This window comes from Mastigoproctus giganteus, chromosome 2 (assembly GCF_048544385.1).
Source record: "Mastigoproctus giganteus isolate SK-2022 chromosome 2, ASM4854438v1, whole genome shotgun sequence".
NCBI lineage: Eukaryota > Metazoa > Arthropoda > Arachnida > Uropygi > Thelyphonidae > Mastigoproctus > Mastigoproctus giganteus.
The window spans coordinates 173,042,109-173,065,235 of NC_143576.1; the positions used below are offsets into that span (position 1 = coordinate 173,042,109).

Genomic DNA, 23,127 nt, shown 5'->3' on the forward strand with positions numbered 1-23,127 from the left:
TCTTATAAGCATATTAAATCTCCACAGGAAAGAAGCAGAGAACTACTTTAGAAGTTATATTTTTGATAAGGTAACTATGCCAGCTGATAAAATGAACACCGAGTTCGTTGATTGCCATGTCAGTGTGGCTACTTTTGGCAAACTATATTTCAACCATATCTGGATTCCACAATTAATGCCCTAAAAAGTCGCTTCTTTGAAGTATTACACAATTTAACAATTTTTTTTCATTTCATCCAGCTGAGATTTAAAATCTCGCTTGTGAAAGTTTCAGGGAACAAATGACTATCATAAACTGTGTACAAGATAGAAAATTTTGTAATTGAAAAAATGATATGGTTTGATAAGTGGCCTGCATCAGCAACATAGGATTCCTTGATTGCTTTCAAAAACTGAATTATTTCCATTCATGTGCCAGGGAGTTCCAATCTTATTAACATTGCATGTGATGATATGTACTGTTGAGAGATCATTAAGTACATTGTGCAGAGTTAAAAACATAGTTAAGATCAAGTATAATGGGTGATAATTTATTTGGGTTGTGTATATTGAGTGTGCACAGGGAGAAAATTAACTTGAACAAAGCTGCTTTTATGGAAAAAGTCAACCCAATTTGGCAATGATCACAGATGCCTTCAGTTTCTTTTTAAATAGTGTTCCTTATTTCTCTTATTATGTAATAAATTAAACCTTTTCAAAAGTTGTGTTTCTTTTACCTGACTGAAAAATTGTAGCAAAATGTGTTTTTGTTTTTCTGACATCTACCATGACAATTTCTCTACACTTGTGGTCAGAGTGTTTTTTTTTTTTTTTTTTTTGTAAACATTTAAGTTTCCTGTACAAAGGGGATAGGGAAGAGGTGGATTGGATTTTTTAAACAATGATGTCAAATACACAAATTTAAGGCTATGTTTATATCATCGAGTTATTGGTAATATTATGAATTGGATAAATTTATACTTTTTTTTATTTTAAATATATAAATCTTAATTTTCACAAGTTTACAACTTGTGCTCCAACTGAATAAAAGCCCTGCTCTTAGCCATTTCTGTACCTTTTAGTTTTTTTTTTTTTTTTTTTGCAGTGCCAGTATATTCTCTCTTCTCGTCCCGTCCCCAGAAAAAATTCTGCAAGGTGCTCATGCCCCCCCCTGAAGAATTATCTGGATTTTAAATGTATGTGCACTTCTACAGTGCACACGTTTAAAATATTATCAAAAAATTAGTTTTTGCAATGGCCTTTACAAAACTTTTTATGAGTGTACACTGAAAAACTGATAGCGTTTCTCCCTCCCTTTCAAAATATAGGAAATGGTTAGAACTTTCATTTTCCACTGTAATTTAGTTCTCAGTTGAATACAAGTTGTAGGGTTACTTAAAAAAAATATATATATATACATATATATATATATATATATATATATATATATATATATATATATATATATATATATATATATATTCTTTTCTTTGATTCTAAGTGCTACAGTATAATAATGAAACCTTTACAGCTTAATAGCCTGCACTTAACTAAGAAAATCAACCACCTTAGTGCTGCAAAAAAATGCACAGACACCAGTTAATGGCTTATTCTAATTTCTTAAATGTCTATGCTTGTGTAGTAATTTTCTGGAAAACTAGTATACAGACTCTTTTTGGTCTAATTTCATATAGTTTCTTTTTTATTATCTCTTAATGCTACCCCTTATTTTGATGTTTAGTACACTTAATAAAGAACGTTCCACAACTTAATTCTGCTGTTTTGAGGAGAAATTCTTGTTTTATTATTGTCTTTGTGTATATATTACTGATCTCTGCAGTATACAGAAAATGTGTTTGTTTAATGAACTAGATACTTATTTATTTATCTTTTATTTCAATGTAAATTTTTCCACCCCTCACCATAAACAGGTATCAGCCTCAGGTGGTAGAAACCAATGTTACTCATGAACTCATCACTTTCTTAGTCATATTGGTATGCTCACCCAACTATTTTAGTAATCCCTACTTGGTTGCAAAGCTAGTTGAAGTTATGTTCATGGTAAGCACCTCTGTACAACTCTATACTGAGAATATACATACTCAGCTGTTGTCTCATCCCTTGGCAGAACAGCATTTAGCCCAAGCTCTCATGAAGTTTTATACAGGTAAGAATTTTTAATTACTTCAGATTGTTTTTGATAATTTAAAAAGACAATACAGATTTGGGGAATCTATACTGTCTTTTTTTTTTTATCCCTTTATTTTTTAATATTGACTGAAAACTGCATTTTTTCATGTTTTTTTTTTTTTTTTCTATAAAATTTTTTCACTTGAACCAAATTTTTTCCACAGAAAAATGCAAATTGTACAAGATAAAGAAGAAAGTTCTTATAACAATTCTGTTTTTATATATTATGTATTGCAAAAGTAAACTGAAATATATTATGAAAAAAATAAAGAAAATTCAACACATAAATTGCATTAGAGTAATTTCATATTATTTATTAATCATTTGCCATGGTAAATCGAGAATGATTATTTTTCTTCTAATAAATGAAACTTAAATCAAATTTAGTACTGTTCTTACAATTAAGAATTTTTTTGACCGATTGCACCAAGTGCTTGATTTTATTAGATTTTTATTTTTCCTTTCAGTATTGGAAAAAGTAATTTAAAGAAATAAAAGGATTTTATAAAATTTGCATTTTAAACATTCTGATTTTTAAAAGTTAATCAACAGCATTAGTGAAGGGATAGGTATGAGGTTAAAACATATCTGGATTTCTACAACATTAAATTTTGGCTTACAGTGGTATCAGAGACTCAGAAAAATCTAGATCTGAATAATTGATTGTGTAGAATTTATCGGAGCATTTTAAGCAGGGATTAAAAGCCTGCACCGTCATCTGAGAAGGCCCAATTCAGGTAGAGGTGAAAGAATAGGGAAGGTGTTCTCTGCTCCATTTTTTAATCTTGCAAACAGTAAAACAGACTTTTGAATATGCAAAATTTAGGTACCTTGTGGCCTCAGTTCCCTTTGTATTAGCTTAAAATGACAAAATGGAACCTTCTCACACAACACACAAAAAGAAGAAAAAAAAAATTGTTACTAAAATTCCTACTAAAATTATATAGTTATGTGTGTAAAATGTGAAAATCATTTTTAGCTTAGAGAGATTTAGACTGTATAAAGACTTGGGGAATCTTTTTTTTGGTAGGTGAATGGTTATGGAGCTAAATAAAATTGCAAATGAATTTTGGCTGGCTAAACAGCAGTTAATACATTTTAATAACTTAAAAAAAAAGTAATTCACTGTGTATGTCAGTTGAAACACAGTTGGTGTCATGAAGCATCAGGGCTTGGACTGTGTTTGTCACTTAAATTATTTGTAAGTACAGTATAACAAAAATGTGCTATAGTTTCTTTACAACTCCACAAATAACTATGTGTGGGGCTTAATTTTGCAGTTTTCAAAATAGGCCTGTTTTACAGTGTATATAAATAAAATTTTCATTAACTGTACATGGAAACACTATTTATGTACAATTATTGGAAATTTGAACCTTCATATTGGTAAACACAATTTCTGGTAATAATTCAATGTGTTGTATACTGCATAAATAGGATAGGGTTACTAGAATAACTTAAAATAAAAAAAGATATTAACTTGAGCTGTGATTGTCAGGTTTGAATAATGATTTTCAGTGGTTTAGTATAAATTAAATAATATAAGTAACAAGCAATTTTAAGCTATGTAGGTTGGCTATGCAGTTTACTGAAGGATGACATGTTATTGGTTTTATGGCACATTGGAATCTTAAGCTATGCTGTGCCAGTGTTTTTATCTCTGTTCAGGTTTTTATCCCCAGAACAATATGATGTGCAGGCTGTAAAACTTGGAATAATTTGGGTGGGAGGGGATAATCCTTCTCATTCTTCCTGTGATCAGCTAACTACAACTCTGATTGAAATGGTCATTAAGAATTCATTCAATATCTGAAAGGTTTCAAACCCAAACCTCTTTAAATGAGTAATAAGTGGTGAAACCAGTTAGTAGCTTCCTGCAAGAATTGCAAGTTAGGTAGGAATCATTTTAAGTGTTTTTTGGTAATGGAATATCCTGGTTTAGGTTGCTAAGAATTTATTTAGTTTCACTCCCCATCCTCATATTTTTATGGGGATGGGGAGTGAAAACTAAAGAAAACTTTAGAGTGATAATTAAAGTTAAAATCTTTAGTTATTTTATTTAACCTGGAATCAAGTCACACACAGTTGATTCGAACCCATGTGACTAACAACATTTGTGTTTCATCTACTCTGTCCACTCAGCTGAATCTCCTAATACCTCTTTTTGAAAATGGTTTCTTTGAATTCTTTATAGAAAATTCTAAAATGTCTGTTAATTATTGCACAATTAGTAAAAATTCATAATTAAGTGAAACCTAATTATATGCACACGTTGATTTGACATGTTGTGAGGAGATATTGATAGTAAATTTGCTTTACTGCTGTGCACTTGTCCTGCAATCATAAACACTCTCTGGCTTCATGAAATTAATCCATCATCTGGAATCAAACTGTTTCTATGTGTACTTCACATTTAATGCAGTGAGCACTGCTGTTAGTATACATCCTCCTCAAATAAAAGTGTAGGTTTATGGTCAGGGTTTTTAATTTGCATTCATTCTTTACATGTCTAAAGTATTAATTAATTAATTTTCGCATGTCTAAAGTATTAATTAATTAATTTTCGCATGTCTAAAGTATTTAATTAATTTTCAAAAATTTAATTAAAAATATGTTTTTAACATAGAATATGGATTTTTCACAGTTGTGGTTGGAAAAGATTGAAATTAACATAAAAATAACAATTTTGAATTTTTTGCTGTTTTTCAAATTTTCATGGGCACAGAAGAATTTCACATTTTCTTGTGACATATAGGGTTAATTATTTTTATTTTATATAATGTGTTCTAATAATCCTATTTTATTTGATATTTTTTCAAGGAAAACCCTGTGTAGTAGACATCCAGAGATGGTTACAATGTGTAATAACATTTGATTAAGACTTTGAATCAGTAGTTTTCTTTCTGGGGGTTTTTGATAAAGATTGATACAAATTATTTAAATTACTTACACTCTTTAAACCATGATAAAATCATTTATTATTCAGCAATATGTTACAGCACCTTTATTGGAACTTTGATCACTTTCCAGCTGGATTAAATTCCAGAAAGCACAAATATAATTTGCAGAATAGCTCTATAACATTTAAGAATAGTGACCAACTTTAACTGCTTTATTATTGGTTAATCCATACCACAGGTACAAAATATGTTTGCCGTTTTTTCTGTTACAAGTTTTTTATTAAATTTTGTAATAAAAATGCTTCTGTGATTTTCTTTTTTATATAATCTTTTTTTCCTCCTCCTCCTCATACAATGAAAATATTATTTTCATTATATGTTAATTTGCATGTTCCACCAATTTTGTATTTTTTTGTACCATCTTTCAAATTATGTTTTTTATGTATGGCTTTATAAGTTTACACTCTGCATCCAGGTCAGGTGCACACATGCATTGTGTGTATGTACAGACTATGTAGTAAATACCATATGAAAGCGTGATGTGCCAGATTCTTGAGGAAGGACAAGGCATAAATACTTTTTAAATTAAGGGCATCATTTTGAATAAGTAAAGCATAAAAGTTTTATGATGTCATTTATATTCTTTGGTGAAACCCCCTATTGACTAATAACATGTCTATTTTGGACGAAGGCATAAATACTTGCCATATAGCATTTATCTAATTGAAATCTATGGTATGTCTATGTATACAGTATTCATAACCAATGTTTTCAAAATGATTTCATTTTGTTTGAAATTGCCCAAAACAATAATTGCCCAAAGCCTCAACAAACTGTCAACAGCAGTCTTTCATTAGGAGCGGTAACAATTTATTCATTAATGTGTAGGCATTAGAGTCAGTCAGGTAGGAAATATGGCCCAACAACGTATTAACCTAATGTCAGCCCAGAAATTAATTCACGTTAAAATCTGGTGATACTGTATATGGTTGCCATCAGATTCTGAGATAGTACTACTTCTGCCAGCTTAAAAAAAATTAGAATCACTGAGCTCCTTAACTATGCTCTATCAGTGAAATCTGCATGAGTTCAGGATGGAAGTCATCAAACTATTAGTATGTGGGAAGAGATCGTACTACCATATTCATTTTTCAAAATAACAGCAAGTGATGTAACTTTCATGCATTATCTCTTAGAATAATGTTCTTAATCTAAAAATGCGTTGGAGTATTTTTGCTTTATTTTTCTTCATGAATTCACATACCATTAAATGTACCCTGCGTGCGTGCGTATGTGTGTGTGTACACCGAACAAAAAATTAGTCAGTTATGGTATGTAGGGCACATAACAGATTGAATGCATGTAGCTTCTATGCTTGTGTGCTTATAGCACTGAAATTAGAGTAAAAAGCTTACATGTTTCTCTGTTTATATGTTCTTAGTCTAAAAAGTGTGTTGGAGTATTTTTCCTCGAGCATTTTTCTTAAGGCATTCACACACCATTAACTGTACACCTTTGCACGACTGCATGTGTGTGTAAGAATACTGAACAAAAATTAGTCAGTTATGGTACATAGGGCTTATAACAAATTGAATGTGTGTAGCTTCTATGATTACAGCACTGAAATTAGAGCATAAAGTTAATCCATTTTCTGTATTTATAGGTATACCAGCCATGACTAAAGAAGCAAGGATTTCTACCATGAAAGATAGGACACAGAAAAGCTGTTAGTGAGTGGCAAAAAATTAGTGAGCATTTGGCAGGTGTAAAAGCCATTCTCAGGGCCGTAGTTATAAATAGGCACATGAGGTGCTAGCTTCAGGCCTCACGATAGAGTGGCCTCTGTAATAGGAAATTTTTAAAGTGATTTCTTTTTTTAAGGCTAAACTTGATCTAAACTAGGGCCTGCTCGTGCCTACCATGTTTACATTGTAAACTGAGACAGGTGAAATTTACTGAAAGTATGGATGACTCGTTTCTCTAAAATAACAGATTAATTTACAGAATAAAGGAAAATCACTCTCTCCTAATTCTCTAATAGGGTGTAACAATAGAATACAGGCTGACCATGGCATGTTATCTGCTTCGGGAATATGCCTTGATCTTTTCCTGTGGCTATATGACCCCAGGGGCTCACATCTGGTGAGTATGGGCTTGGCACACCCAGGGTCCTGAGCTGGATATCATCATTCTTCTTTTTCTTGGTGATTCCCTTTTACTTCTGACCCTTGTTCTCTCTCTCTCTCTCTCTCTCTCTCTCTCTCTCTCTCTCTCTCTCTCTCTCTCTCTCTCTCAGGGTTAAAAAAAAAATTTTTTTTTTTGGCTGGTGCAGTATAAGCCTCAGGCTTCCTTGCACCATATGACTAATGATAATAATAATAAAATTAATATCATTAAGAAAGCAACGACCGGTGCAACTTCTTTATATAGTACTGTGCGTGGGAGAGTTGATTGTAAATGTATTATGAACAGTAAATTGCAGATTTTTAATCGTTATAGCTCTTAATTCATGCTTTCTACAGCAGCAGCAGCAGCTCTAAAGGCTAGAGGTGTGAGCAATTTGGACCCAGCCTCTCTCGAAATCCGTCCATTATATGGAAATTTTATTCGCTCTGCAGAAACTATTTTAACTGGACCACCCATGGATTTGAGAATCTATACAGGGTGCCTCAAAAATATTGGTACAAATGTTTAGGGGAGGTAGGTAACATCTAAAGGAATGTGAATCGCATAGGAACCCATAACCAGAGACGTCACCGTAAGTCAATACACGGCGCTGTTGATCAGTTCGGGAGAGGGAAAATTTCTGGTTTACTCATTCAAGCAGTAGTTGCCGCACGACGAGCATGCATCAATATACGAACTGTGAGCTGGCAGACATGTGGCAGACCTAGTGTATGGATTAGCAGAGGGCCCACACGGTGTGCGCCCCCATGTGGCACGAACATTGCTTCACAAGAAATGTGTGGGCAGGTATGGTCGGTGACTGCTTAGTTGGCCCATACCTGTTACCATCCCGCATGAACTCCGCTAAATATCAGATCTTTCTTGAACAAGTTCTACCAGGGTTCCTTGACGATGTTCCAGCAAATGTGAGATGCAACATTTGGTTTCAACATGACGGGGCACCTGCCCATTGTGGAAGGTGTGTTCGTGACCATTTGAACAGGCGTTTTGGGCGTTGATGGATTGGCCGTGGTGGACCCGTTGCCTGGCCCCCACACTCACCTGATTTATCGAGCCTTGATTTCTTTCTGTGGGGGGGGGGGCCCAAATCTATCGTGTATGAATCGCCTGTGGAGACGGAAATGGATCTTGTGGCGAGACTTGTCTGCACTGCTGCTACTGTCAAAGAAACTCCAGGTGTGTTCGACCGTGTCCGCCAATCCATGCTGCGTTGGTGTCACGCATGCATCACGTCTCATGGTGGAACCTTCGAGCATCTGTTGTAACATCATGAAATGCATCCATCTCGTACTCCATTGTTAATATTATGTCAAAAAATGTTTGCCACTAATTACTGTCGTGTCATTTCTGCTTCTCGTGCCTCTGCTACTACTACTTTCCTGTGACGTTTCTGGTTATGGGTTCCTATGCAATTCACATTCCTTTAGATGTTACCTACCTCCCCTAAACTTTTGTATCAATATTTTTGAGACACCCTGTATAAGCTGAGATCTACAAACTGTAACATTTAGCTTAATTGTTGATGTGCAAAGTTAAAATGTGATATGTAGGATTGCACACACACTGAAGTAAATATAGGTATTGTAAGCTTCCACTATTTTTATAAGGCACTGGCTGGTGCGCCAAATTTGTAAGCCCTTGCTTTTCTTATTTTAGTTATAGTGAGAATGCTTACTTTAATTTTAGGTAACACGTTATCTTTTGGGCCACTGACTGTATCAGAAAATTTCAGGATTACTTATACCTTTTGCTAGAGATTGAGTGAGGCAATGAACAACACCTGATAAACTTAACATGTTTAATTATAGAACAAACAATTTTATACAAAAATTTGTCCACAACTTTTCCTATTATGGAAGTTTTCCAAACAAAACGATTACAACAATTCCATTTAGAATATCTCTTCTCAAAAAAAATGATTACAACAATTCCTTTTAGAATATCCCTTCTCTAATCTAACTGACAATCTAACTAAAGGTTTCATTACAATTTCAAACTTGTTAGTTCAGCTGTTCCCTAGGCTAAACAAACCAATAGTACTTTAGGACTCCAGAATGCCTTTTTCTTTCCGATTAGAAATAATAATACCAAACAGTACTTGCAATAAGTTATATTTTTCAGTGCTTTAGGATCAGCACCTTGACCTTCCCACACCTTCTGTGACAACTTCCTCATCTAATACCTGGCTTTTAATTCCTATCACCCTCTCTCGAATCACCATGATTCCTCCTTGCTGCTTTGAACCTAGTTGACTGAATAACCCTTTTATGTTGGCTGGAAATTTCTACTTTCTGAAATTGAGCAAAAAGCTTGCCGCTTCCCGACAGACTATCTCCAATAATTTCATGACTACTCTTGGTAAAACCAGACTACTTCTCCAGAACTCTTCCTCACTAGCACTTATTATTCCCTCTATCATAAACTCTGTTACTAACTCCATTACTAACCACCACTTCACTGCTACTCCCTCTATCATTAACTCCTACTCCATTACAAACTTTTTTCCCTGCAGACATTTATCCTTATATATATCCGCGACTTCCCGGCATAGCTCGAACCCTTTACCGATCTCCTCACGTTAATAGAAATGTTCATCGTAATTCTGCCCAAAATTTGCATGGCGTCTTATAACTGTAACGTTCGTCCCCCCCAAGTTTTTTTATATATATATATATATATATATATATATATATATATATATAGATAGATAGATATAGTAAGCCCTAAGCTTACACTCCCTCCTCCTATCTGTAGAAAATTCCTTCTAAAGAATTTTCTGGAAAAACTACTAGCCTTAAAGCTTCCTAAAACTCTATGTGGCCCCTTGGCCCTTTTTTTCCCAATTTCTCCTTGTAATTAAAGCCCAATTTCCCTTTACAATTTGTTTCTGGTTTCGTCCCATGTCTAAGCCCCCCCCTCTGCTTCCTTCTACTTACCTTACTTTTTGCTTTTTCCAGCGCTCTGACCCTTTCAAATCCAGCGGTAGTTTCTCCTTTAGTTCTACTTACACCCCTATATTCTCTTCGGTTTCCCTGTTGTAGGCTTTCTAACTGTGCCTGCGGTATTGGGTTTTTCAAAGCATAAATCGGGTGCAATTGAGTGAGGGGCACTGTATGCCCCATTACCTTGGTCACACCTACTTCAGTTATTTTCTCAGGAAAATTGTGGTTATACTGCTCCAATAACCCCTGTATTCCTTGTCTAAGAGTTATCTTCTGGACTACAGCTATCCATTAGACTTATTCCCCCCCCTCTGCTAACCTTTCCTTTTGCCTGTCTTCTGTCTGTATATTTTTCCATACTGTACCGTGGCCGCAATAAATGCAGAAGCTTGCTTCCCGCCAATCCTGGTGTCATATCTCTTCCCCTTTATCCGCTTGGATACCAAAAAACTGTAATATGGGTTTTTTTCCCATTTCCAGTGTCACTGAGGTAGTGATGTCAAAATCAGAGATTATTTTAGTTCCTCCTATCCCTTGTAATATATAGTTGCCGCAGGGTTTTATTCCCGAAGTTTCCTTACTCTTAAATTTTTAAAAATATTCCCAGCTTAAGAATGACTTCGTGGCCCCGGTATCCACTAAATATTTTCCCTGTAAATCGCCTAATTTCCCCTTAACATACATTAGGTTTTCGTTTATCACTACCTTATCTAAGGTTACTATTTAATGTTATTGCCAAAGCCGTTCAGTCTGAAATCTTTAAGGGTTCCTCCCGTTTTTGGTTTATTAATTGCATTCTTCGCTTCCCCTTTGTAGAAACTTTTGGGAATGGTTGCGTTTCTGTCTACTAGCATTGTGGACACCCCTTGCCCATGGTTGGGCCCCTGTCACCATCGCTATATCCCCTCTATCTTCGGAGTTTCCCCATGCGTTTCTGGGACAGACTCTGGCCCAATGGTTAGGGCTATCACATATGTAACAACCCCTGTTATTTCCCTCTTTCGATATCTCATAGTGTGTTGCACATTCTTCTTCAACCACTTGGGTTCTCACCTGTTTCATTTCATTAATTTGATTTATTAACCAATCCACTTTTATCTCTAGTTTGCTTAACAAGAATTCCTCTTCGGTGCTTAGTTCCTCCCCTTTTCATGTTTCCTTTCCCCCTTTTTTGATTCCCATGTTCACATTTATCGAGTAAGTTTCTCGTTTTGTGTCGAATTTTAATTTTATTTCTAGACTCTTCTTCTTCTTCTTCTTCAGCATATAAAAACGCTTGCTCCAAAGTTTCTGGCTTTTTCCGCATAACCTCCTTTCTAAAATTTTCTTTTAACCCCTTTACAATTGCCCTGTTAGAAATTTTTTGAAAACTCCCTGTTCCGTAACGTCAATTTCTGTACTCATTCTAACAGCCTTTAACCTCTGTAGGAACTCTTTTGCCTGCATATACCCCCCCCTCCCTAATTTGCCTACCGCCGTGAGAAATGATTCCTTCTTTGCAAATAATTTTCTTAAAATTCTACTAAAATCCGTTAGCAATTTTACTTCTTCATAGAACGTTTCCTGTTGATACTTAATTAGAGCTGTGCCTTCTAATTTAAATTCTGCGAAAAGTACAATTTCTTCATCCCTTAAACCATCTGCTCTTTTTTACCTGGGCTAATTTGTTTAAAAATAACTACATTTTCTTGCTTTCCCCCTGTAAACGCCCTTAAGTAATCTCTGTCCGTAAAGAGAGCATTTTGTCCCCCCAAGTGTTTTTATATATATATATATATATATAGTAAGCCCTAAGCTTACAGTATGTATCTACCTCTCTGAAAGTAGTGTTGTAGTTTAATAAATTGATTCTGTTGTAACAGAAAATTTAAATATCAAATCTATGTAATATTTCATTATCTATTGTGACTGTGGCATATGTTTCCTTTATTGAAAGCTTTGTTTTCTCGCTCTTAAAATATTAGTATTAGCAATGGCCACGTGGTGCAAGGAAGCCTATGGGCTTATGCTGTGCCAGCCAAAAAAAAAAAAATAAATAAATAAAATAATAATAAATAAATAATAAAATGATAATAATAATAAGAAGAAAATAAAAAAATAAAAATAATAATAAGAGAAAAGGAAATGGACAACCTATGTGTTTCCTTCCTCCCGTAGGTAATTCAGCTAACCTTTGAATTTCCCCAAACTGTCAGTCTCTACCACCCATGTAGCAACTTATTCCAGTAATTTATAACTCGCTGGCTAAAATAAAACTAATTTCAATCCAGTCTAAACATTTCCCTCTGTAACTTGATACTATGGCCCCTTGTTCTAGAATCATTTATAACCGTGAAAATTTTGTCTTCATTTATTTGCTTATGCCCCTCAGAGCCTTAAACTCCCCAATCAAGTCTCCTCTAAGGTGTCTAGTTTCCAAGCTCTGCAACCCACACAGTCGAAGTCTTTCCTCATGTGGATGCACTTTTGCCAATCTAACCAGGCAAGTTACCCGTCTCTGGACCCTTTCAAGAAGCACAATTTCTTTCTTTAGATGCGGTTTCCATACCTGAACACAGTATTCCGAGTGTGCTCTAACAATAACCTTAAGTGTAAGTGTAAGTGTTTTCAGTGTCAAACGGCACCAGGGGTTTCCCCCATCTCCGCGTTGCTTTTATTGTGGGTGTACCAGTTCACTGGGAAGGCCAGAGATTTAAAAGTGTATGGATTATGGAAGTGTGGTGTTTTGTACCGTTGTTCCTCTGGCCATTTAGCCGCTGGACCTCTTCTGAGGCCCAACGTTGTCCCACTTACGCCCCGTGGAGGCAGACCAGGTACCCGATAGTCTTTAGTTCACTCTGGCAGGTCCTGCCACCTAATTTCCTGAGATTTCAGTGGCTAGGACCTTAAAAAAAAAAAAAAAAAAATTTTTTTTTTTTTACACATATATGTATAGATATATGTGTGATATCTCTCGATTGCGTAGGGTGATGTCGCTTGAATAGGGATAGACCGAAATATGGGCGTCAGTTAATTTGGATTCATTGAATTTATGTGTGTGGGGGAATTCGCTTGTGTAAAGATAGAGAAGGGGGAGAGAATGAAGACTGGGGGGTTAAAGGAGGAAGGACAAGGCCAATAGAGTAGGAGGCCTCAATTTGGTGTCAGCAGGGCATGCCCATGCCCTGCCAGAAGGAAGAATGGGGGTGGCGTGGAGGAGAGGAAACAGTATGACCGTCTCCTCCTCCCTGCCGGGATGGGATAGAAAGGGCCGGACAAGGGAGCCGGCACAGGTCGCCAATATGGCGTGTGTGCAGCCTGGCTGCAGAGTGGTGGCTAGGCCAGCAGGTTCAGGACAGCATCACAACACTGGCCCCACCAGGAGGTACATACAGGGACAAGGTCCCTACCGACTTGTTCAGAGATCGGTTGAATGCCGTCGTTGGTCATGGGATCAAGGTCTCATCCAGTTTGGTCGTGGTCATGGTCCTTCTATTTCCATTTTGGGTGGTCATTCTTGGTATGTGGTCACTTTCACTGTTTGTTCTGTTATCTGGGCGTCGATGCAGTGTTGTCACTCCTGCATATGGTGATTGTCACATTCTAGGGTAGTTCGTTGGGTAAATTACATGCGCTGTCGGTCCAGTTGACAGGGTGTCCGTGTTTGATTGTGATGTTCGTGGGAGCAAAGTCCCGTCCGATATCGTGGTACTTTGAGCTTTCTGGTACAGTTGACAAAGTAATGGCACTCATGAGAGCAGAGTCCCGTCCGATGAGTTGTAGTTGTAGTCAGGTCCTGTATCAAGCCTGGGGAGGTTGGGTCATTGCCCTTAGCCAGGTAAACAGCTCATGTGCAAAGCACGAGAGGGCCTTGTAGTGCTCCTCCTCATGTAATATAAGGTGCTCCCGTTCCTTCGGATTAAAGCGTATCTTTGTGATGAAATGACATCTGATGTCCTCAAAGAGGGGACAATCGTGCATTAGGTGTGACCATGTTTGGTTTTCTCCGCAGTGGCATAATGGGGAATCCCTGATGCCGAAGGTTGACAGCTTGGCATTAAAAGAGCCATGCCCTGTTAGAAGAAAGGTGGTGTAGAGCCCCGGTGAGAACCAGTTTGGCTGTTCGGGATACACTTGGGTAATGTCCGGGATGAACTTCCGGGTTATCTCACCTTTAGTTGAGTCCGCCCATCGGGACTGCCAGGTTTGTTGAAGATATTTGGTTAGTCGTTTCTTTTCTGCGTTGCTGTTGTTGGTCGGGTCTGTGGTGAAGCCAATGCAAGTTACACTGTTCCCTCTTGATAGTTGATATAGCATGCCACAGCGGACAATCTCCAGGTCCAAGGGTAGGAGCCCTACAAGGGCCTGCAGTGCGTGTGAGCTAACCGTGCAGCATGCTCTGGAGACAGTGAGTAAGATGCTGCGCTGTATCGTTTCTAGCTTTCTTTTATTGACTGCGGTGGTTGCTTTTTTAAACCAGATCCCTGCTGCATAGCTGATGGCTGGAATGAAGAAAGCCTTGTAAAAGAGGATCAGGGTTCTTTTCCTTAAGCCCCAATCTTTTCGCGAGACTCTTGCTATGAGGGCTGAGTAGTTTTTGATCTTTTTTTGTAGATATACGAGGTGTGGGGTGAATGAAAGATTTTTGTCAAGGATGATTCCTAGGTATTTTAATTCCGTGGTCAGTTTTATGGTTTTTCCTTCTATTTTTATCTGAGGTGGCCTCCTGATATCAAGGGAGCCTTTTAAAAGTATTGAGGATGTCTTATAAGGTGATATTCTTAAGTGATGATTTTTTGACCATTCTTGGAGGGTATCTATGGCCCTGTTTGCAATAGCCTCAAGTTGTGCACGATTGTCCGCCTCCAGCATCAGGACCAGGTCATCTGCGAAGGCTTGAGCATCTGCTCCGTTTAGATCCTGGTTGAGGAAGCCGTCCAACACCAAGTTCCAGAAGAGAGGCCCCAGGACTGATCCCTGTGGGCATCCCCGGAACACCGGCCGGGTGAGTTGGCTATAGGGTGTGGATACTGAGATCCTTCTGTCCGAAAGATAGGTTTTGATGCATTGGTATAAGTTGCTGGGAATGTTTGCCTCCCGGAGTCTGCCGAGGACACTTGGCCACCAAAGTGAGTCAAATGCCCCGGCAAAGTCAATGGAGATAATAAGGAAGTATTTACTATTGCTGTGTGTAGCTGCATTTATTATACGTTCCAGGGCATCCACGGTGGAACATCCTCGTCGAAAGCCAAATTGCTTGGGAGAGGGGAGGCCTGCTTCTTGGTAGTGAGCTTGTATCCTGCTGTGTAGTAGGTGTTCATACAATTTACTTAGTACTGGCAGTAGGGCTATGGGTCTGTATGACTCCGGGAGTTCCTGTGGTTTCTTCGGGTTCTTCAGTATTAGTCTAATTCGTGCTGCTCTCCAATCATGGGGAAAATATCCTGCAGATAGGCAGTGGTTATATAAGTTTAATATAGTTGTTGGGATATATTCCACGGTCTTTTTTACAATTTCTGGCTCCAGGTAGTCTTCGCCGGGTGTTCGCTTATTTCTTATTTTTGCTGTTGCCAGATGGAGGTCTTCAAGTGTGAACGGGTCCTCCCGATGTGCTGGGCAGTAGTTAGTATTTTCCTCACAGAGCAGAAGTTGCTCAGGAGTGTGGTCTGAGGGCAGTTTCTGGAAGATAGTATTCAGAATATTGTCTATAGATTGGTGCCAGGATGTGGTATAGTGGCCATCGGGTGTCTTTGTTGAAGATATTACTTCTCCTTTTGGTAATTTATTAGTTGCCACTTTGTATACAACCCCCCAGGGGTCCTTATTCCCTGTTATTGAGACTAGTGTCTCAACAACAGGGGATTATGACGTCCTTATCTCTACTAGCAATTAGCATTAGTAGAGGCATTTGATGCAAGAGAGCAAGCTTATGCAGCATCAGCCAAAAAAAAAAAAAAAAAAAAAACCCCACTTCCACTTCACCCCTCTGTTCGTTCAAAATACCTGTCCAGCTGAGCCTTAAACTTATTTAGGCTATCAACCTCCACCACAAGGGATGGAAGTCTGTTCCACCAACCAACCACCCGCTGGCTAAAGGCAAATTTCCGCACGTCTATCCTACGTCTGTCTTTCCTCAATTTGAATTTATGCCCTCTCAGGTGATTTTTCTGAGCTAGAGGAAGAATTCAATCAGCATTGAGCATGCTTAAACCATTCAAGGCTTTATACACCTCTATCAGATCACCTCGCTGGTGCCTAGTCTCCAGACACTGTAATTTGCAAAACTTAAGCCTTTCTTCGTAAGAGCACCCCTTTGTTCCATTCACTAATCTTGTTGCCCTTCTCTGTACTCGTTCCCCCTCGACGTGGGCACCTGTACGTGGTGAGGGGACCTCCCAGTGACGCTGCTGGACTTCCAGACTAGCATCACTGGGATCCAACGCCCACAGCCTAGGTTCCGGGCTTACATCAATGGAATCCGGCGCGTTTGCCATGCGCTGCGACCCGTGGAAATTCGGAAAGGGGGATCCTGGTGGTTGAGGGGCCCAGCTTCAATACACCACTTTGTCCCCTGCTTCGACAAGACGGGTGGTCCTGGAAGGCCCGGCTAGGATCAATCGGCTAGTAGGTTCGCCTGCGAGGGTCAACCGTGTCAATGCCACGCCCCTACCCTCATGGTCCGAGGGACAGGATTCAGGCTGGCGGCGGTGCGGGTATAGTGTCTGGGTAGCCCTGGCGTTCCACTCCCGAGCGCATTTATTGCATGCCGGGTAGTGGGCGTCCCTTTGGGCTCCGTGGTGGGTGGGGAGCCCGGGCACTGAACAATTTATAAAACTTCATGAATCCTGATAAACATATTCCTTCAGGGGCCCCAACCCGGTCCCTATCTGAAACTATAGAAAACGATACCGATAGCAGTATTGCAACAAAGAGGCAGCGAACAGAAATATCATCAGGGCCTGTTCCAAAATTTTTAATTGTTCATTCCACCACTGAAAAACCGATTGGCAAAATGTCGCCCTTCTACATACAGAAAGGGTTAGATGGGTTAGCAGGGTCACCCAAATCAGTTAAGAGGCTCCGTTCTGGAGACCTCTTAATTGAAACCAACACTGACAGGCAGTCTGAGCAGCTACTCCGTGCAACATCAATCGGAGGAGTACCCATAACAGTGACACCACATAGAACACTCAATTCATCGAGAGGTGTCATTTCGGAATGGGACCTTCTCGACGTAACCGAGGAGGAAATCTGCTTAGAATTGAAACCACAGGGAGTTATTGCCGTGAAAAGAATTAGTGCGCGTAGGGATGGGAAACTTGTTAAAACCAGGAGCATTATCCTGACTTTTAACTCGCCCAAACCTCCTGATGAGATTAAAGCTGGCTACCTCAACTGTCCAGTACGTCCATATGTTCCAAATCCTTTATGGTGTTTTAAATGCCAGAAATATGGACATTCTCAAATGGCCTGCCGTGGAGTCCTTGCATGCGCTCGATGTGGTGCAAAGGACCACGAAACAACAGCATGTTCAGCCGCAAAACCCACCTGTATTAATTGTGAGGGAGAACATCCAGCCTACTCACGAGCATGCCAGAGGTGGAAAGAAGAAAAAGAAATTCAACGGCTGAAGGCAGAGCTAAACATATCGTACCAGGAGGCAAGGAAAACGGTTAAACCTCTCAACATCAACAAACCTACCTATGCCCAGAAGGTAGCAGGGAGATGCTCCATTGGAACTCAGACGGACATGTCCATCCCTCCAAAAGAATCCTTTACACCCATCGCACGTTATCTTTTAAGCTCCCAAAAACCTGCACAGAAAGACCAATCAGCTGCCACTCCTATATCGGTACCTCCTAATGCTCCACAAGTAACAAAAGCAAAAGAAAAGAATAAGAAAGGGGAAGTAACACCTAGTACCCAGGAAAACATGGATGTAGAGCAGAAGGAGGTACATGATGAGTCAGTTTTGGAACTCTTTGCTGAGGAAGAAATGGACACAGGACAGCGTCCATACTTCCCCAGGAAGGATAAATCCAAGACTGACAAAATTAAGCCCTCAGCACCTCGGGAGCCGCCTGATGGACCCACCAAGTCCAAATAATGGCTAAATTCCTACAGTGGAATTGTCGTGGATTGCGGCAAAATACTGACGACATCAAGGCACTCCTGCAAAAGCACAAACCAGTTTGCTTTTGCATACAGGAGACTTATTTAAAGGCAAATGATGACCCCACCATGCATAACATTACCATCATTCGTAAGGATAGAATTGTGGATGGTCCTGCCCACGGAGGAGTCGCAATCCTCGTCGGCAACCAGATCCCATTTCAGCCTTTGCAGCTTACAACTAGCATTGAAGCTGTAGCAATTCGCCTTACAGTGGGGTTCTTATTAACTGTCTGCTCTGTTTATTTGCCACCTGGGATCAACATCCCCCAGAAAGACCTTGATGATCTTATCATGCAATTGCCTTCCCCTTGTTTAATGCTTGGGGATTTCAATGGACATAACACTCTGTGGGGTAGTGCTGACATCAATGGAAGGGGACGAGTCATAGAGCATATGCTCACTGACAATGATCTCTCCCTCCTAAATGTGGGAACAAACACCTTCTCCCACATGCTTACCCGTACTTTCTCTGCCATTGATCTTTCTATCTGCTCCCCTTCTCTCCTTCCTTCACTTGCTTGGGAGGTGGAGGAGAACCCATATGGAAGCGATCACTTCTCCGTGATAATCACCCTAACTAGTGGTAGACCATGTCTTCCATTTAGTTTACCGCAGTGGAAGCTTGATCAGGCTGACTGGAATGCCTTTCAACATCTGGCAACGTTTAATACCACTATAGTCGGCCAGGAGCCAATCAATGAGTCAGTAAAACATATCACAGAAAGTATAGTCCAGGCAGCAACAGTTGCAATATCAAGGACATCGTCCCGCTTTCCACGTTTTCCAAAACCATGGTGGAATGCAGAATGCACAACAGCTAGGAAGGCTCAAAACAAAGCGTGGGGAATATTTCGTCGGTACCCCACGACAGATAATTTAATAGCCTTTAAACGTGCATGTGCCAAAGCACGGTACATTAGACGTCAGAGCCAAAAGGAATCTTGGATCAAATTTTCATCTTCCCTTACACGGGCTGCCAATCCCAAAGCTATCTGGGACAAAGTTCGGAAAATGAAGGGCAAATACACCTCACATCCTTCGTCGATCCTGGAACATAATGGATGTACAATTGCAGATCTAACTGCAATTGCTAATACTCTTGGGGAGACATTTGCTAAAGTGTCTTCAGAAACATCGTACTCCCCAGAGTTCCTCGCACACAAACAACGATCAGAAAAACATCACCTGAAGCTGTCCTCTAACAATCACGAGGAATACAATCAGCCCTTTACACAATGGGAGCTGAAAGCAGCACTCTCTCTATCCAAGGCAAGTGCTGCTGGGCCAGACGACATCCATTATGAGATGATAAAACACCTTTCATCTGAATCTATGGATCATTTGCTCCATCGCATTCGTGTCCAAGAGCTACTCAGAGAGTTTAACATCATGGTAGACAAGGTTGCACAAACACCAAAAGAAACTCTTCCACCCTGGCATGCTCATACTCCATCGTGCGACTTTTCCCTTAAGAAATGGGTAAAGTCTGAGACCTCATCATCTGTCTACCAGCAGCTCTTTTCTGCACATCGAGCTGAGAACTCCGACTTCCTGCCCGTCTACACAGACGGCTCGAAGTCTGAATCGTTCGTTGGATCTGCTGTTGTGTTCCCGGACACTATAATATCTCAGCAGATTCTTCCCGAATCCAGCATATACACTGCAGAGCTGCATGCTATAGAGTTAGCCTTGGATCACATTCGAGTTTCTCAATGCCAAAGGTCAATAATATACTCTGATTCTTTGAGTGTATTACAGGCTTTATTATCTTTGAGACGTAGCTGTCATCCAGTTCTCTCTCGGGTTCAGCAGAAGATATATTCTCTTCATAAATATAAATTTGATATTCGCTTCTGCTGGATTCCTAGCCATATTGGGATAAAGGGAAATGATTTGGCTGACACTGCAGCCAAATCAGCAGCTCCCACTAACAATCGTTGCCTGTCAGTCCCCTATACAGACTACAGGCAAATAATACGAGAAAATATATATTCCCAATGGCAAGAACTATGGCATAGAGAGAGAACAAATAAATTATACCAAATAAAGCCTCTAATACAAACATGGCAGTCCAGTCTGCGCAGGAATCGGAGCGAGGAAGTTGTTCTTGCCCGACTCCGCATAGGACACAGTCATCTGACACATTCGTTTCTGCTGAGGGCGGATGATCCTCCTATGTGCGAGCAATGCGACACCATTTTATCCGTTAAACATATTTTATATGACTGTCCCAGTTTTAGTAATGCTCGTTTTATCGCTTTTAACCATCTGACTGAGCCTTATACACTCAGTCAGATTTTATCCGACAATGACCACGTGTCTGCTATTTTTAGTTTCCTGAAATCAGTAAACCTTTTTAACCATATTTAAAAAATCTTTTTATTTTTACCTTGTTTACTGCTATTCGTCTTTTAAAATATATACGTGGCTTTTATACCCTGACTTAGTGACCTAATTCGTTAGGTCACTGAAAGCTTTTTATCACTTTCATGACAAGGTTTTGGCGCATTATAGCCTTAGTTGCTGATGCGCCAATAAAACTAAACCAAACAAACAAACAAACAAACATTTGCTCCATCTCTATAATAGAATATATATTGAAGAGACATTTCCGGACTCATGGCATATGGCAACCGTCCTTCCCTTTCCGAAACCTGGAAAGGATTCAAAAATACCAAAAAACTACTGTCCTATCGCTCTGACGAGCTGCTTGTGCAAGATTCTGGAAAGAATGGTCAATGCTCGTCTTTTGTGGTATTTAGAAGCTAACGACCTTCTTTCCAGAATACAGTGTGGCTTCCGAAGGAACAGGTCAACACTTGACCATTTAATCCGCTTGGAAACATCTATACGTGATGCTTTCCTGAAACGTGAGCACCAGGTGTCTGTTTTCTTTGATATGGAAAAAGCGTACGACACGGCTTGGAGATATGGAATTTTAAAAGACATATATAACTTTGGTCTTCGAGGACACATTGCCCTCTTTATTAAAAACTTCCTTACAGACCGGTCTTTCCAAGTTCGTGTAGGATCCACTGTCTCCCGGCCATTCTGCCAAGAAGAGGGAGTTCCACAAGGATCAGTTTTAAGCGTTACGCTTTTTGCTATCAAAGTTAACTCTATAACTGAACAACTTCCTCCAATCGTAAACAGTGCCCTCTTTGTAGATGATTTTAGCATCTTTTTGCAGTCATGCAATATGAGGGTCATTGAAAGGCAATTGCAGCATGCCATAGACCACATCAACTCTTGGGCAATGACTAATGGGTTTAGGTTCTCGCCACAAAAGACTGTCTGCGTACACTTTTGTCGCAAACAGAACCTTCACCCTGAACCAGAACTTAAACTCGGACAAGACATCATTCCAGTAGCACCCGAGACAAAATTCTTGGGGCTCATTTTCGACAAGAAGTTGACATTTTTACCTTATATTCGTCAACTGCGGACAAAGTGCACAAGAGGGTTGAATCTCCTATGTTCCATTTCCTCCAATAAATGGGGAGCAGACCGCTCCACTCTACTCAGCCTCTATCGTGCACTTGTCCGATCTAAACTAGACTATGGGTCCCAAGTGTACGCATCGGCTAGAAACAGTGTACTTAGGTGGCTGGACCCAGTTCACCACCAAGCCATCCGCATTGCTACTGGAGCATTTAGAACATCCCCTGTCCAGAGTTTATATGTTGAAGCAACTGAACCACCACTATCACTTCGACGAAAGCAATTGTCTTTAAAATATACTTTTAAATTAAAATCCCTGCCAGACAACCCTACGTGGACATCCGTTTTCAAGCCACGATGGGAAAACCTATATAACACTCGTCAGACTGCCAACCGGCCTTTTGGTATCCGTGTCCAAGAGCTGCTCAGAGAGCTCGACATCATGGTAGACAATGTTGCCCAGTCACCAAGGCAACCACTTCCACCCTGGTATGCTCGCTTACCATCATGTGACTTCTCCCTTAAAAACTGGGATAAGTCAGTAACTCCACCTTCTGTCTACCACCAACTCTGCGCTGCCCACCGGGCCGAATATTCCAACTTCTTGCCTGTCTTCACTGATGGCTCGAAGTCGGAGTTGTCTGTTGGATCTGCTGCTCTCTTTCCAGGTCGCTCTATATCTGGAAAGATTCCCCAACAATGCAGCATATATACAGCCGAGTTGTTTGCTATAGAGTTAGCCTTGGACCACATTAAAACCCACAAGTACCAAAGGTGTATGGTGTACACTGACTCTCTAAGTACACTGCAGGCTTTATCTAGTATGAGGTATAATCCTCATCCATTTGTGACCCGGATTCAGCAGATGCTACACTCTCTGTGTCTGAGTGTTCTTTCGACATTCGTTTCTGCTGGATTCCAAGCCACATTGGGATTGTAGGAAATGAACTGGCAAATGCTGCGGCCAGGTCACCAGAACCCCACAGCACTTATTGCCTGTTAGTCCCCTATACAGACTACAGGCAGCTAATACACGATAAATTACTGTCCCAATGGCAACAATCCTGGCATGAGCAAGTCACAAACAAGCTTTATCAAATAAAGCCTGTAATCCAACATTGGCAGTCTAGTCTGCACAGGAGTCGCAGAGAGGAAGTTGTTCTAGCTCGCCTCCGCATAGGACACAGTCATCTTACACATGCATTTCTGCTGAGGGCAGATGACTGTCCTATGTGTAAGAATTGTGACACCTATTTAAGTATACGTCACATTTTAACCGAGTGTCCACGTTTTAGACATGAACGTGACTTTTATTTTACCGAATTTAATCATCT

The 23,127-nt window shown here is 39.7% G+C and overlaps 1 protein-coding gene across 1 annotated transcript in view; it reads left to right on the forward strand.

Annotated features, from left to right (window-relative positions):
• Ube4B (Ubiquitination factor E4B) overlaps nt 1–23,127 on the forward strand; it is a 538,247-nt gene that overhangs the window by 393,651 nt on the left and 121,469 nt on the right. Inside the window, exon 19 of the mRNA XM_090389644.1 lies at nt 1,911–2,146. Coding sequence (XP_090245770.1) covers nt 1,911–2,146 — 236 coding nt within the window. The remainder of the gene's footprint in view (nt 1–1,910; nt 2,147–23,127) is intronic.